Below are 17,577 nucleotides of genomic sequence, written 5' to 3' on the forward strand. Positions count from 1 at the left end.
TCCTTGTGTATTTGCAGACAAGGCTCTTTGGTGGTTAGTGCTTGTAGCTTGTTCACCCTGCACATTGATGGGATCGCAATTGGGAGGATAGTTTTAAAGGTCAGGAACTAAGCAGCTCCACCTGGTGATTTGGTGCAAAAGGGTCCCTTTTTAAATTGGGTTAAGACCAGGGTGGGGTACCACACTGTTGATGGTGCTGATTTGAGTGCAGCTCTTCTTTTTGCTCCTTAAAGAAACCTCTAAATCACAGATTGTGAAGAGGCTTATTCATAACAGCCCTCTTGTGTAGGCTACTACTGCTGCCCAGTGTACTATTAGTGAAGCATACGTTAAACTGATCTGGCAGGTACTGATGGTGTTTGATCACTGTGGTGTCCTCCGTTCTATTAAGGAACCGTTCCTTCTCTCTGGACCAGAGGACATACCTCTGCCATTTAGCTGTGTAGCACTTTTTTTGTACTTGGCCTTCTAGCCTCCTTTAGGATGCGCATGATCGTTTTGGAAGGTTCACGTGTCCAAACTATGTCCTTAGGAAACAGGCTGATAGGGTTCAAACTGCTTTCTTCCAGGTGGTGGATTTTTCCTCGCTGCCTGGAAAGGAGGAATTTTGCCATTAGTCTTTTCACATTTCCTTGTGCAATCTCTACCCGGTCCGAGAACCACATTTGTCTTGCCCACTGCAGAGCAATAAGGATCAATGTCATTTGAGACCACTTGCTTATAACTACAGGTATGAGGGAAAGGAGTGAAAAAGCAGACGTAAATTTCCAAGTCTCAATAGGTTGCCCTGCAGTGGTGGTGTTGGTGCCTGGACGCAAAGTCTTGTCATTTTGTGTTTTTCTGTGGTTGCGAACAGATCGATGTCTGCGGTGCCCAAAAGACTGTAGATCTATAGGAGCACTTGTTTAGTTCCTATTCGTGTGACACAGATGCTTTTCTGCTTAGTCTGTGTGCTTCATTTTCTATGCTTGGCAAGTACTTTATGTGTCAACTAGATTCTGAAAGAGACTAGTGGTTTTGGTTGTCCACGAAAGGCAGGTACTTTTTGAGCTTGTGGTTCATTGGGATGTGCAAGTATCCTTTAGGTCTATGGTTGGCACAAAGCCCTTTTGCACTGTGCTTATTTAGAATTTGCGCATTAATGAACTTAAGAAGCAGTTTTTTAAATTGGACTTAAAACTTGTCCAATAGCGTGACTAGGACGCATGTAAAGTAGTTTCACTGCTGGTTTCTGCTCTCTCGCTATTACCCTTTTTTGTAAGTGCGCCTGTACCTTGAGTTGCAGGCAATGACTCTTGAGTGTGAGATTTTCTTTGGTCTGACACAGGGTGGTGTCCTTATAAGTTCTATGCAGCAACCATGCTGGAAAATGAGGATATATTTGTCTGCTGTGACCCTCCAACCTCCTCTACTCCTGAAGTAAGGCATCTATTGTGCACCCTGTGAGAAGGTGGCCTGATATGCAGTGCTCACTATTCTAGTGAACACTATGTATCAGTCCAGCAACCCTTATTGATGATTGGTTGTAAGTCAACCTTATAGACCAGCTATCCTAGTAGCGTGGATACGAGCAGTCTAAGGCTAAAGACTCGAGAGGGCGCGTTAAGCCAGCTGTTTACCACACATATACCCCTTGAATACCAAGTGAAAGGACACCACACAAGTGTTATGAAAATAAACAGTTATTTATTTAAAGATCACAACAGCCCTGTACTCTTTATGAGGACAGGGTACTAAGCACAAACCAAAACTCTTATAAAAATACTTAAGTTAGCACAGTATATACAAATGCCCGAGGGGCACGGAAAACCATATACTCTGAAAGTGGAATGCGAAATTCCTAGCAGGTAAGTACAGTACTAATAGCTTTTGGAATCGCTAGGACTTGACTAGGGAATCGTTAGATTACTTCTAGGAGGCCTAGGGGACTCGGGTGCAGTGTGTGCACTCTCCCGCGAGATGCGGACAAAAGTCTATGGTAGCTAGGAATTAGAAAGTTAGTGTTCTCGGGCGAACCCGACCTGGTAGGGAGAAAACGAAAGTAGATTCTGACCCTTGGATAGTGAGGCTATGCTGGGGCACCGAAATGCCGAAGTTACCTAGCCCAGGGGCTGCAGCTGCATAGGTCTGAGAAGACGTCGGGAATCCTCGTAGACGGACCAGGAGCCGGAAGAAAAGATGCTGGCCGGTGACCAGTGAAGAAAGTTCAGATGGATCCAAGCCTGGATCTCGAAGATAGATGACACCTGAAAGCAGAGGGGACCAAGTTCGAGACTACTAGCCAGTAGTCAGTGGGCACCAGGAGGGCACCGGATGGTAGCCACCTCGACAAGGTGAGTGGGTGACGCTGTAGCTCGAAGATCTCGCGGACCAGGAGGCGTTGTCGGCGACCAGGATGGAGGATCGAGCTGTCCGGAGTTGGAAGCTGTCGGCGTCGCTGGACCCAGGATTGGGCAACAAAGCCTTGGCAAATTCAAGCCCACGCGGTGGACCTAAAATGGCGTCTGGAGTGGACCAGGAGGGTCCGGGGTGCCTCTCTTGAAGAAGGAAGCAAGGGCCAGCCTGGAGCAACCAGACCAGCAGTCGTGAAGTCGTTGGGCGTCGTTCAGAAGGCCACAAGCCAGCCGGCTAGTAGCCAAACAACGCGGTGCACAGCAAACAGCAGAAGGGCCCCACGCAGATCGTGGAGATGCAGGGAGGCTGACCTTGGGTGCTGGAGCTGCGCAGGGTCGGGGCTTCTCGGACCCCAAAGCACTCACCAGTGGAGGACACGGTGGGCTTGCAGTAAAGATGTCGTGCAGTCTTGGCGATCGTCGGTCCCTTGAGGTCTCGTCGCACTCACGGTTCTCAGCTTGGCTGTAGAGGTGAGTAGAGGTCAGAGGTGCCAGGGAAGCCGGGTCTCGTCGAGCTGGGTCGTCGGATTCGTGATGAAGGACTTGCAGCAGACCGCAGTGTTCTTTAGGATGGTGCCCGCTTGATGCAGGGTGACTACTCCTTAGCCACAAGGGAGAATCTTGAAGAAGAAATCGTGAAGTCCTTTCGAAGAAAGTGGTATCTTGATTCCAAAGATGATCTAATTTGAACAGGGGGCCCGCTCCTATCTTTATACTAAAAAAGGGGGCTGACCCGGTGACTAGGTCCTGCCTATGGGTGGGACTAGGTGGGGGGTGGTTACACCCCTCAGCCATGCCGGACTTCCCCAGGCCAGGGGCTGGTGTGCCCCTGGAACTGGTTTAGACCGGCCTATGCGTAGTGAGCACCGGGGTGCCACTCAGCAGTCACCTTCCTGAAAAGCCCTGCCTACCCAGGATACACAAAACCATGTCTGGGACGGTGCTAGCACCGCCCCTGACAGGAAACCCTTTGTCCAGGCTCCCCTCACTGGGAGGACTCCCAGCTGCAGGGGGTCAGACTCGTGTCTGTGGTGGCAGCATCCATTTTGTGGAGCTGAGGCTTCAGTTAACTTTAACCGGGGTTCACAGTTACATACATGTCGTGTCCCTCTAGAAGGGTGGAATGCTAACCCCGTCGCCAGAATTGGCGAGGGGTTAGTATTCCAATTCGTATGACACCTTACTCGACATGTTTTGATAAAGCAATACCAAAGATAGCATTTAACCGCGAAGATTATAATGCACTTAAGAGTATATGGTATGCGATATCATGGAACAGCTATTAGGACTTGATTCCGCAAGCTGCAGACAGGCTCAGCTCATGCCAGAGCACCATCTCACATGATTCCAAGCACTCTGCCTTCAGGATTGTCAAGGCCTGCCATAGGAGTGACTGATAGGAATCTGTGTGTCCATTTTAGGGTTAGGTATAGGTATACTACACCTACAGCAAAGGGTGATTACACGACTTTGCCCCAGCTGTCATGCAGCCAGTTGTGTCAAATTTAGGAGGCCAGCCAGGGGTGGCATAATACATGCTGCAGCCCCTGGCAGCCCTGGGTACACCTATGCCCTGAGTTACAGGGTCTGATAAGGTGGCCCAGTATCAATTGGAAATGTACCTAGGGTACATGGAATCCATTTTAAAGAGAGAGCAGTAGGCCTGGGGTCCTGATTGGCAGGGTCCCAGGTCGACTATGTCCAAAACCAGCTAAAACACAGGGCAAAAAGTTGGGGGCAACCATAGTCAGGATGTACCTTCCTACACACCCCATTGGGGTTAGGTGTTGGGGTGGTTGGTAAAGAAGAGCTACTTGGCTGAGGAGCGGACTTCCCTGCAGGGCTGTCCCCGCACTCAAGCTCTGCCTAAAAAAGGGCTGGCACTGGGCTGTTTGGAGTTTGTTGCAAATGTTGTGTTGATGGCTGTTTTTGCTCAGTGTGGTGGTAAGGTGCCAGTAGCGATGTGCGCCGGAAACGTCCCCTTCCAGTTAGTTTCCTCAAAGAGGTTATTCCTCTCCGCTGGTAACCACGAAACTGCAATACTCCCCTGGCCTTGGTGTGTCGTTTTTTGAGTTGCTACTGCATATTTGCCACCACTGACCCAGACGAACAAGTTACTTACCTTCGGTAACGATATATCTGTAAGAAACATTAGTTAGTGTTAGATTCCTTACCTTAGAATATCCCCAGGCGTCAGTCTGGATCCGGAAACTTTTGCGTAGCAGTACCCCTGCGCGTCGGTAGGCGTCGTCTGCAGGCGTCCCCTGCGGCTCCGCGTCCGTCGTCGGCGTCGTGCGCCGTGATGACGTCGCTGGAGTACATAGACGCCGCCTCCGCGCGCTGACGTCAGTTCTTTGCACACAGCATTTCCGCGCCAGGAGACGCAGAGCCATGAGAGAACCAACACTGGTGCCATGTACAAACTAGGGCCCTGAAAGGGATGACCTTAACCCTAGGTATCAGTTCGCAGAACGGGGAGGATGGGTGGGTTCGGTAAGGAATCTAACACTAACTAATGTTTCTTACAGATATATCGTTACCGAAGGTAAGTAACTTGTTCATCTGAAAGAAACACGTTAGTGTTAGATTCCTTACCTTAGAATACATACCCCAGCAATACCAACCCCGGTGGTGGGTCTGCGAACCAATACAAAACTACACCAGAAAGTCCTGGAGGACAGAACGGCCAAAGAAGCCATCCCTCCGGACTTGACTGTCCAGGCAGTAATGCCTCGCAAAGGTGTGCAGCGAGGCCCACGTAGCCGCCTGGCAAATGTCCTGCAAGGGGACTCCCCGGCCCAGGGCAGTAGTAGCCGCCGTGGCCCGAGTGGAATGGGCCCTCAGCCCAACAGGAGGCTCCTTCCGAGCCAAAGAGTAGCACGCTTTGATGCAGAGGACGACCCATCGAGAGATGGTTCGTTTACAAACCGCCCGTCCCTTCTTCGCACCCACGTAGCCAACAAACAGTTGGTCATCCACCCGGAACTGGCGTGTGCGATCCATGTAAAATGAAAGCGCACGTTTTGGGTCCAGACGATGGAGCCGCTCTTCATCCTTTGAAGGATGCGGAGGCGGGAAGAAGGAAGGGAGGGTGATGGACTGCCCGATGTGAAAGGCCGAAACAACCTTGGGCAGGAAAGAAGGTCTAGTCCTCAGAACCACCTTGTCAGGATGAATGGACAGGAAAGGAGGTTGGACAGAAAGAGCCTGGAGCTCACTCACCCTCCTGGCAGAGGTGATGGCAACCAGGAAAGCCGTCTTTAAAGTCAGGAGACGGAGAGGGCAAGAATGAAGGGGCTCAAAGGGAGCACACATCAGGAAAGTTAGAACCAGGTTCAAATCCCACTGAGGCATCACAAACGGAACAGGTGGAAACATGTGAGTGATGCCTTTCAAGAATCGAGTTACAATCGGGGATTTGAACAAAGAAGGCTGATCAGGAAGCCTCAAGAAGGCTGAAAGGGCAGAAAGGTAGCCCTTGATAGTGCCCAGAGCAGAGCCCTGCTGGGCAAGAGAAAGAAGAAACAGAAGAACCTCCGAAAGAGGGGCAGAAAGAGGATCCACAGCCTTTGCTGTGCACCATGCCACAAATCTGTTCCACCGACAGGCGTATACCGACTTAGTGGAGGGACGCCTGGCTGCCAGAATAACATCACAGACTTCAGGAGGCAAGTCAAATGGCCTCAACTGCCGCCGCTCAATCTCCAAGCATGGAGGTGGAGACTGGACAGGTTCGGGTGGAGGACCGTCCCCTGCTGCTGCGACAGAAGGTCCTCCTGAAGGGGCAGGCGGATCGGGGGACCGACCGACATGCTGAGTAGCTCGGGATACCAGTACCTTCGAGCCCAGTCCGGAGCCACAAGGATAACTTGGGCCCGGTCGCGCCTGATCTTCTTCAGCACTCTGGGCAGAAGTGGTATAGGCGGAAAGGCGTATAACAGACCGCAACTCCACTCGCGCCGAAAGGCGTCGCCGTGCGAGTGCCGTCTTGGAAACTCCAACGCGCAGAACTGATGACATTGCGCGTTCTCTTCTGTGGCGAATAGATCTAACCAAGGCTCTCCCCATTGCAGAAAGATGCCTTGCGCCACGTCCGAGTTCAGACGCCATTCGTGATCCATCGAGCACCGACGGCTGAGTTCGTCCGCCCTGGCGTTCAGAGAACCTGCCAGGTGTTGAACCGTCAGAGTCACGCCCTGACGTTCCAGCCATTGCCAGAGGCGCAGAGCCTCCTGGCAAAGGGTCCACGACCCCACTCCGCCCTGTTTGTTGCAGTACCACATGGCGGTGGTGTTGTCGGTGAACACCTGCACTACACTCCCGTTGACAAAGGGGAGGAATGCCTTCAGTGCCAGACGAATCGCCCGCAGCTCCAACAGATTGATATGGAGCCGGGACTCCGCCGGAGACCAGATGCCTCTGATCTCTGCCTCTCCCAAGTGGCCACCCCAGCCCTGGAGGGACGCGTCCGTCACGACAACGTGCTCCGGTTGGGGAAGGGAGAGGGACTTGCCCCTGACCCAATCGCGGTCCGTAAGCCACCACTGCAGTTGTCTCGCAGTGCCCTCCGAGATCAAGACGTGGTCGGACAAGTTGCCCTGATGCTGGGCCCACTGAAACTTCAGGTCCCACTGCAGAGCCCGCATCCGCCACCTGGCGTGATGCACCAGAAGGATGCAGGAAGCCATCAGTCCCAGCAGCCGCAGCGTCAACCTGACCGAGACTCGGGATAGCGGCTGAAAGATGGGAATCAAAGCCTGAATATCCCGAACCAGCCGTTCCGGAGGATAAACCCGAAACTGCGCCGAGTCCAGAACCGCTCCGATGAAAAGGAGCTTTTGAGAGGGACACAGGTGTGATTTCGGCACGTTGATGGAGAACCCCAGGTCGTGCAAGAGGTCTGCCGTCATCTGAAGGTGGTGGACGACTGTCTGGGGCGAGCCCGCCTTCAACAACCAGTCGTCTAGGTAGGGGAAGACTGAAACCCCTAACCTGCGCAGATGGGCTGCGACCACCGCCATCACCTTTGTGAACACCCGTGGGGCGCTGGTAAGGCCGAAGGGGAGCACGACAAACTGAAAGTGCTCCTGGCCTACCGTGAACCGCAGGTAACGCCGGTGGGCCGGCAGGACGGGGATGTGAAAATAGGCGTCCTGCAAGTCCAACGCTACCATCCAGTCTTGCGGGTCTAGAGCAGCCAAGACCTGAGCTAACGTCAACATCTTGAACTTCTCCTTCCGGAGGAAGCCGTTGACGTTCCTTAGATCCAAGATAGGACGTAGGCCCCCCTTGTCCTTCTTGGGCACCAGAAAGTAGTGGGAATAACAACCACGCCCTACTTCTGGCCCAGGAACGCGCTCGATGGCCCCCTTGGCCAAGAGGGCCGTAACTTCCTCCTGCAGAAGTGTCAAGTGGTCCCCCGACACACGGTGGTTCTGCGGTGGCATGGCTGGAGGAGAGGTCTCGAAGGGGAGGGAGTAGCCCCTTCGGACAATTTGCAGCACCCACCTGTCCGAAGTGATCGTGCGCCAGTGAGCGTGGTGATGGCGAACCCTGCCACCCACTGGCGTCACATGGGGCCGAAAGCACGGACTAGGAGGATTTTGGGGTAGATGCTGCGGGGGAAGGTGTGGTCTGACCCCGCCGTTGTCCCCGACCGCCACCACGGCGGTTTCCACGGCCGCCACCGCGTTGGAAGGATTGTTGCGGCGCGTGGCTGGCAGCACGTGTGGGGGCGCCCCTTCCTTGGCCACGAAAGGGGCGAAACGAACCCGGTTGCTGACGCTGGGTCGAGAGACCCAAGGACTTGGCCGTGACCCTGGAGTCCTTGAAGCGTTCCAGCGCGTGGTCCGCTTTGTCACCGAACAGGTGACAGCCATCAAACGGCATGTCCATCAGGGTATTTTGGACATCAGCCGAAAAATTGGCGGATCTCAGCCAGGCGTGACGGCGAATCGCCACCGTCGTAGACATAGCCCTGCCCAGCGAGTCGGTCGTATCAAGACCACACCGAATGGAATATTTCGCTGCATCCCGGCCCTCAGCTACAGCTTGACCGAGCTTTGCCCGCACCTCCATGGGGCATTCTGGCAGCAGCTCCGCGACCGTATCCCACACAGAGTGGGTGTAGCGGCCCAAGAGGCAGGCGGTGTTGCAAGACCGCAGGCCCAAACTAATGGACGAGAAGACCTTTTTTCCAAACTGGTCATACCTCTTGGATTCCCGGTCGGGCGGGGCCGACGGGAATGCGGACTGGGAGGTCGAGGCCTGGATCACCAGACTCTCAGGAGTGGGGTGGGTAGACAGGTACTTGGGGTCGTCCGGACAAGGACGGTGGCGCCTGGCCACGTTCCGATCAACAGGCGCACCTGAAGCGGGCCTGGACCACGTGCCCAACAGAACGTCAGACAAGGCTTCATTAAACGGCAGCAGAGGCTCCAAAGGGCATGACTGCGGCTTGAAGACCTCGGTGAGGATGTTAGGCCTCACGGCCGCGACGGGGAGCTCAAGGTTTAAGGCCTTGGCAGCCCTCATCAGCACCACAGAATAGGCAGCTCCCTCCACCGATGCCACGGTTGGAGGAGAGATCAAACCAGGGTTAGGGGAGTCGTCCAAACCACTGGCATCCCCCAAGTCACCCGTCCAGTCCGGGTCATACTGGCACTCGCGAGCCAGAGGGTCCTCGGACCCCTCCCAACCTTCACCGTACTCCTCATCCTCTCCGTATTCGGAGTCAATGATGAAGACCGGCTCCTCGGGGTTCATGGGCCCCATCGGCGCCGGGACCGGCGTCGTGCGACGCCCATCCGGCGCCGCGTCCGGCGTCGGAGAAGGTAAGGGGACGGCGCCGCCCGGAGCCGGCGCCGGAACCCCACCGCCGGCCGGAACCGGCAGTGGAGAACCGGCGCCGGGCGGGGGCGGCGCCGGGGGTAACCCCGATGGCAACGGCGCCGGGGAGGCCGGAAGACCAGCCGGCGCCGATCCCGAAGGCCCCTGCGGCGCCGGGGTCGGAGCCGTCGGCGACGCCGGGCCCGGAGCACCCGACGGCGCCGAGGCAGGGACACCCGAACCGCCAGGGCCCCCAGACGGTAGCACTGGGCCCGAAGGCGCCGTAGGCCCCGTCGGAGAAGCGAGCGCCCTCATGGCCATGAGGAACGCCTCGATCTCCTCAGGCGTCGCGCCATGCCCAGGGACCGGAGGGTATGAGGCAGGCCGCGCCGGCGACTCTCGCGGAGCCGCGGGGTTGGGGTCACCCGAGCCCCCGGCCGCATCGCGCGAGCGTCGGGGGGAGTCGGGGGTACGATGACGACGCCCCGACTTCTTGTGCTTCCTACCTGACGAGCCTGACGAGTGGTGTCGACTTCCGGAGCGCCCAGCGCGGCTCCGCGACCGCTCCCTCGAACGCTCCCCCGACCTCCGGCCGGACCGGGACCGCTCCCGGTCCCGACGTGGGGCCGACACCCGGAGCTCCAGCAGCTTGCGGGACCGCTCCCGCCTAGCCTTGTTGGTAAGGGCCCGGCAGTCGAGGCACGATTCCACGTCGTGGTCGGGGCCCAGACACCGGAGGCAGAGGCGGTGATGGTCTGTGACCGACATCGTGCGCTCACAGTCATCGCAATTCTTAAATCCAGGCATCCTATCAGGCACAATAGAGAAAAAAGTCGAAAAAACTTGGTCAAAGACCGGAGTACTGCTCTTCCAGATCTGCGTCCACTGGCGCGGAAAAAAGAAGAACTGACGTCAGCGCGCGGAGGCGGCGTCTATGTACTCCAGCGACGTCATCACGGCGCACGACGCCGACGACGGACGCGGAGCCGCAGGGGACGCCTGCAGACGACGCCTACCGACGCGCAGGGGTACTGCTACGCAAAAGTTTCCGGATCCAGACTGACGCCTGGGGATATTCTAAGGTAAGGAATCTAACACTAACGTGTTTCTTTCAGATAGATGTTCTTTAGTGACTAGGGTAATGATGCTTGCTGCACCTAGAGTTTACACCTTAGAACCAATAGCCAGGTGTGTCGGCTACCATCTTTCTTGATACTAAAAATGGCCCGTTTCCTTACAAGGACTGGCAAGATTCCAGACCCAACCACTAGACGACAGAACAATGCACAGCATTTAAATACAGAAAAGGATACATGCAGCAAAAAAGACGCAGCGCTCTTAGTAATTACACCTATGTAGGCTTTTCGCGTTGTTTCCGGACCAGAGCCGCAGCAAAGGGGGAACAGAACGGCGTCAATGTGGAGACGCACGGCACCCAGAAATGCTGCTGTAAAGTTTCCGGATCCACACTGACACTTGGGGAACATTCAAAATGTGAGGGATCTGTGGCTAGAAGTCTCTATTAGCAACATCTTTACTCCCAATGTGCAGGAATACTCACAGAATGGTAACGTAGAATAGGCTCACACTGCACCCCACGCATCACAACACCTAACAGTAGTGTGCTCCCACCTGCACGCTGCTTAGAATTCTTCGACTTGGTCCCATCCATAAGGAAGTTGAACATTTTACTGGCGGGATACACGAGGCACATCTTATTGAGAATGGCACGCACGTCCTTGCGTACAAGATCTTTCGGTTCTCCAACCTGGAGCAGAAAAACAGTTAGGGGTGGGGAATATGAATTAACATTGTAAGGGGCTGGAATAGAAGAGTAAATCGAAGGTAAATGCAGAGAAGAGATCCAATAGCAATTGGACCCATCCACCATACTAGTTACTGGTTACACAGTTCACAGAACACACCATGAATCAGAAATGAATGGGCTACATCTTGTGAGAGAAGCTATGCTCAACACTGCATCTGAAATACCAGGAGTCATTGTATCCGGGTCTTAGTAATGGGTAACACAGCCTGTAGAGATCACTACACGCCAAACTGTTTCATAAACTAGCTACACCAACTGTTTCATAAACTAGCTACACCAAGACGGAACAACGTGTGCACAGACCAATGATACACAAAGCTTAAATGGCAATTTAACATAGGTCCTCACTTCAGATCTGGGCTTTACCACGTAAGAGTATTCCAGATAAGTAACCCAAGATACGCAAGCCACCAAAGCCCCAAACACTTTTGCCCCCCATTTTGACTACAGGGTACTGGTGTAATAGCAATTTTAAAGTGCCCTTCCAGTCTGCATTGGCTAACTCAACTTTGCCATTTAAGATAATGAACAAGTTACTTACCTTCGGTAACAATATATCTGTAAGAAACATAGGTTAGTTATAGATTGCTTACCTTAGAATTACCCCGAGGCGTCAGATTGGATCTGGAAAGTGATTTGTCAGCAGTACTCCTGCGCGTCGGAAGGTGAGGTTGGTCAACGCCGTGTTGGTCGGCGGCGTCGCTGGAATGATGTTGCAGTAGCTACATAGACGCCGCCCTCGCGCGCTGATGTTAGTTCTGTACACTACTTTCCACACCAGAAGTGCAGAGCCATGCAAGACAGTAACTACTGTGCACAAAACTAGGTCCCTGAAAGAATGTCCTTAACCCTATAAGTCAGTTCGCAGAACGGGGCGGATGGGTGGGGCAGTAAGGAATCTATTACTAACCTAGGTTTCTTACAGATATATCGTTACCGAAGGTAACTTGTGCATCTGAAAGAAACAGGTTAGTATTAGATTCCTTACCTTAGAATAGATACCCCAGCAATACCAACCCTGGTGGTGGGTATGCGAACCAATGATCACACCAGAAAGTCCAGGAGAACGGAATGGCCGAAAAAGCCATCTCTCCGGACTTGGCTGTCCAGGCAGTAGTGTCTTGCGAACGTGTGCAGTGAGGCCATGTAGCAGCCTGACAGATGTCCTGCAAGGGGACTCCCCGACCCAGGGCAGTAGTAGCCGCCGTGGCCCGAGTGGAATGAGAACGTAGCCCCACAGGAGGCTCCTTTGCCAATGCGACATGGTCAACCTTTGACACATATTCGGAAGAAGAAATTGGCAAATTACTTAGCACCCTGAAACCTTCCAATCACCTCACGGACCCCCTCCCTGCCTTCGCAGTAAAAGACTTTACCCCACTGATTCTCCCTCTCTGGACTAAAATCATCAACAGCTCTCTCCAACAAGGAAGCATACCTGACTCCCTCAAAGTTGGTCAGGTCACACCTCTACTAAAGAAACCAACAGCCGACCCCGCGGATCTCAACAACTACCGTCCCATCACCAATATCCCCACTCTCGCCAAACTGCTGGAAAAATGTGCACAACTACAATTGACTAAACACATTGAGCAATTCGATCTCCTCAACCCTCACCAATCAGGTTTCCGAGCAGGACACAGCACAGAAACGGCCATGACTCACATAATTGATGACGCACTTCAAATGCTAGACCAAAATGACACTTGCCTCCTCATCCTTCTCGATCTCTCCTCCGCATTCGACACCGTTAAACATGAGAATCTAATAGAACTACTAAACAAAAGAATGGGCTTATCTGGAACTGTCCTCAAATGGTTCACTTCCTTTCTCCGCAACAGGTCGCAGAAATTCAAGAGCAACAACCTGATGTCCACGCCAGTACCTGTAACGCTAGGCGTCCCCCAAGGATCTTCTCTATCCCCAACTTTGTTCAACCTAGTCATGGAACCGCTCACCACTCTGCTACAAGAATCCAATGTACACTTTCACATGTATGCCGATGACACCCAACTCTACCTCAAACTGCAATCTCCCAATGACATCCTGCTCCTGAACTCAACGATCAGATGCACCCAATCCTGGCTTGCCGACAATCACCTCAAACTCAATGCCCTGAAAACAGAGTTCCTTCTGATCGCACCTCCAGCGAAGATAACCACCACTCAACACTGGCTTAAACTCCTAACCGCTCTCAATGTCCAACCCACCATCGTGGAATCAGCAAAATCTTTAGGCATAACACTCGACACCAATCTCAACATGCAGCAACATGTCAGCAAAGCTACAAAGGGAGCGAACTTCCAGATCAATACTCTGAGGAAACTTAAACCCTACCTCCCAGCCAAAGACTTCCAAACAGCGGTGCAAGCACTAGTCATCCCACGAATTGAATACGGCATCACCTCCCTCTGCGGACTCCCACTAACTACAACCGCACCACTAAAAGCATCTCTAAATGCTGCAGCGAGACTTATCACGGGGTCAAAAAAGCACTCCCACATCACCCCTGACTTGAAATCCCTGAATTGGTTGCCGTTTGAAGCCAGAATACATTTGAAAATAGCCTGCATGACACACAAGGCTGTACACCTAAACTCACCCGGCTACCTTGCTCAGAAATTGACAATCTCTGGGGGAACCAGAAACACGAGAGGCGCAAACAATCTTCTGCTGAAACCTCGAAGATTCCGGAAGGAGAAAACATACAAGCGCTCTTTCTCAGGAATGGCGCCTAGGATTTGGAACTCACTCCCTCCCGAAACCAGGCTTCTCTCCTCCACTACACTCTTCAAAAAAGAAGTAAAAGCTATCCTCATGGCTAAATTCACCTGTACTACTATCTCGAACCCTATCAACACCCTGCGATGATCTTTATTACTTGCTTGACCACTTATCTATTTGTACGAGCTGTCTTATCACCCACTTGACTGCTTTGCAGCCACCCAATTGTATTATTTGTATTGTATGATCTACTGATTTACGTATTTGACTTTGTTCCCTCATGTTCCCTTCTGTACTCTGTGAACTATCGACCTACCTATTTGACTTTGTTCCCTCATGTACTCTTCTATGTAAAGCGCTCTGATATCTGCAAAGATCTTGTTCGCGCTATATAAAACTCTGAAAATAAAATAAAATAAAGAATAACAAGCCTTGATGCACAAGACGACCCATCGGGAAATGGTCCGTTTGTACACCGCCCGTCCCTTCTTAGCGCCCACGTAACGAACAAAGAGTTGGTCATCCAGCCGGAACTGGCGTGTGCGATTCAGATAGCATGAGAGCGCACGTTTTGGGTCCAGACGGTGGAGCCTCTCTCCCTCTTTCGAGGGATGCGGAGGCGGAAAGAAGGTGGGCAAGGTGATGGACTGCCCGATGTGGAAGGCTGTCACAACCTTGGGCAGGAAAGAGGGTCGCGTCCGCAACACAACTTTGTCCGGATGGACAGAAAGGAAAGGAGGCTTAGAAGAAAGAGCCTGGAGCTCACTCACTCTCCTGGCAGAGGTGATTGCAACCAGGAATGCAGTCTTAAGGGTAAGAAGACAAAGAGGACAGTTATGAAGTGGCTCGAAGGGAGCGCACATCAGATAAGTCAGGACAAGGTTCAAGTCTCACTGAGGCATCACGAAAGGAACAGGAGGGGAGTGATGCCCTTCAAGAACCTATTTACAACAGGGGACTTGAACAAAGAGGGCTGATCAGGTAGCCTTAAGAATGCGGAAATGGTAGAGGTAGTCCTTGACAGTGCGCACAGCAGAGCCCTGCTGGGCAAAAGAAAGAAGAAAGAGGATAACCTCAGAAAGAGGGGAAGAGAGTGGATCCACAGCTTTTGCCTGCAGGCGTATACCGATTTTGTGGAGGGACGCCTGGCTGCCAGAACAACATCACAGACTTCAGGAGGCAAGTCAAATGGCCTCAACTGTCGCCGCTCAATCTCCACGCATGGAGGTGGAGGCTGGACAGGTTCGGTCGGAGGACGCTTCCCTGCTGCTGCAACATAAGGTCCCCCTGAAGAGGCAGACGAATCGGGGGATCGACTGACAGGCTGAGTAGCTCAGGATACCAGTATCTTCGTGCCCAGTCCGGAGCCACAAGGATGACTTGGGCCCAGTTGCGCCTAATTTTCTTCAGCACTCTGGGCAGAAGTGGTATAGGCGGAAAGGCGTACAACAGACCGCAACTCCACTCGCAACGAAAAGCGTCGCCGAGCGAGTGCCGCTTGGAAATTCCAACGCGCAGAACTGATGACATTGTGCCTTTTCTTCAGTGGCGAATAGATCTAACCAAGGCTCTCCCAACTGCTGAAAGACTTTGAGCCACATCAGAGTTCAGGCGGCTTGAACCCGGGCATCCCTACCGGCACCGATGGAGTCGTAGACTCGAAACTGATCCAAAAAGGATCGAAAAGGCTTAGTCAAAAAGGGACTTAAGGGTACCACTTTCTCCGGACCTGAGCTTGCTGGCGCGGAAACAAGAATAACGGACGTCAGCGTGCGAAGGCCAACGTCGGACGCGTAGCCGCAGACGTCGCCTACAGACGCGCAGGGGTACTGCTACGCAAAACTTTCCGGATCAAGTCTGACGTCTGGGGATATACTAAGGTAAGGAATCTAATACTAACAAGTTTCTTTCAGATGTACAGCTACTGACGTTGTAATCCTGCCCTGCTAGTTGGCTGCATCCCTCCCTTCGGCAACTGCACAAGAGAGCACGGTCAGAGCCTCCTTCGGGCACTGTGGTAGCACCTGCGTGACCGTGTCCCACACAGAATGGGACTAACGGCCCAAGATATATGCAGTGTTCACCGACCACAGTCCTAAGCTGGAGGAAGAAGACATTTTCGTCCAAAGGTGGTCCAGCTTCTTTGATTCCAAATCAGGTGGTGCAGTAGGTAATGTGCCTTTGGAAGTCGAGGCTTGGAACACCAAGCTCTCAGGGGTGGGGTGTTGGGAGAGGAAAATGGGGTCTCCCGGGGCATGGCTGTGGAGTCTGGCAATCATCTTAGCAACAGGTGCCCCTGTGTTAGGCTTGGACCAAGTGCCAAATAGGATGTCTGTGAGGGCCTCATTGACCAGCAGCAGGGACTCCTAAGAGGCCGCTGGCGGCTGAAGCACCTCAGTCAGGAGGATATTCCTGACCGCCACTGTTGGAAGCTCAAGTTTAAGGCCTCAGCCGTCTTGTGCAACACCACTGCATATGATTCACCCTCCTCCGTAGCCACAGTATAGGGGGTGGGGGTGGGGTGGTGGTTATACGGAGGTGTCCAGACCACTGGCCTCAAACTCCTCCAGTCCAGTTCCTCTCACTGGTCTGCCAGAGGGTCCACAGACCCCTCCTAATCCTCCTCACCCTCCTTTGGGGAGGCTGGGTTCGACGTTGGCTGGGGACACAACCGGCATCGGAAGGGGAGGTGGTGTCTGCTATCTGGATTCGGCGCCGGAGGTGTTACGAGGTCAAACAGCACAAATCCGGATGTAGGCCTGGATCCCTGGGGGCCCTGCGGCGTTGAAGCCGCCGGCATCGGAGGCCTAGAGCCCCCAGCCGAGACGGGCCCAAAGATAAAGTGGAGGGCTTCAAAAATAATATGAAGTTGCGCAGGAGTAGTTCCGACTCCCAGGGAGGGAGGCTCTGGGTCGACCCAACAGGATCCACGTGCAGAGCCGGATGACTACCTACCGGAAACCATGTTGCGTCGGCTGATGAATGGGAAGAACACAAAGAGCGACAAAACGTCTTCGCCTTCTTTGTGCTTCGACTTACCCAAAGACGAAGACTTGGACGATGAGTTATGGTGATGGCACTGCGACCGGTCTCTCGACTGGGACCTCTATCAGCGCGGAGCAGACTGCCGGGCCTCGAGAATCTTTCGGGACTGCTCCCGCAAAGACTTGGGGTTGATAGCCTGGCATACGGAGCACTACTTTGTGTCGTGGTCGTGCTCCAAACACTAAAAGCACATGAGGTGCGGGTCCGTAACTGACATCAATTTGCGACAGGAGTTGCAAGCCTTGAAGCCGGTTCGAGGATGGGAGATCCATATGTGCACCAGGAGTCTAACGACTCAAAGATGTCGACAAGAAGTCGCAAAGAGTCAAAAAAGTGACTCGAGGTACGACTCTCCAGATCTGTGCTGGCTGGCGTGGAAAAGAAAGGATGTCAGCGCGCGAGGAGTGCGTCTAAGCAGGCACTGCGACCTCATCCAGGTGACCACGACGAATGCGGACTCGGTCGATGTCACCTACCGGCGCGCAGGGGGTACTGCTGAAGAAATATTCTCTGGATCTAGGTTGACGCCTGTGGGTTAATTCTAAGGTGAGGAATCCATAACTAATAGTCTTTCAGAGGCTGCTCTATCCCCTGCTGAATCCTCAAGAAGGATGTGTTTGCTGGGGTGTATTGCTGAACAGGCACAGCAGGCCTAGAGTACAGGCAGTGGCTATGCTCTCCTTAAACCTTTTTAAGGCGGAGTCCAACTTCACTCCAAAAAGTCTCGAGTCAGAGGGCTTGTCTATCAATGATTACTTG

At 53.3% G+C, this 17,577-nt stretch overlaps 1 protein-coding gene across 8 annotated transcripts in view; it reads right to left on the minus strand.

Annotated features, from left to right (window-relative positions):
* The window catches only part of CKAP5 (cytoskeleton associated protein 5), a 901,993-nt gene that overhangs the window by 332,055 nt on the left and 552,361 nt on the right, over positions 1–17,577 (minus strand). For all 8 annotated transcript variants that reach the window (XM_086959680.1, XM_086959676.1, XM_086959682.1 and 5 more), the window contains one exon: positions 10,854–10,989. In XM_086959680.1, the coding sequence (XP_086815806.1) occupies positions 10,854–10,989 (136 nt within the window). The remainder of the gene's footprint in view (positions 1–10,853; positions 10,990–17,577) is intronic.

The sequence above is a fragment of the Lissotriton vulgaris genome, chromosome 2_2 (genome assembly GCF_964263255.1).
Source record: "Lissotriton vulgaris chromosome 2_2, aLisVul1.2, whole genome shotgun sequence".
NCBI classification, from domain to species: domain Eukaryota; kingdom Metazoa; phylum Chordata; class Amphibia; order Caudata; family Salamandridae; genus Lissotriton; species Lissotriton vulgaris.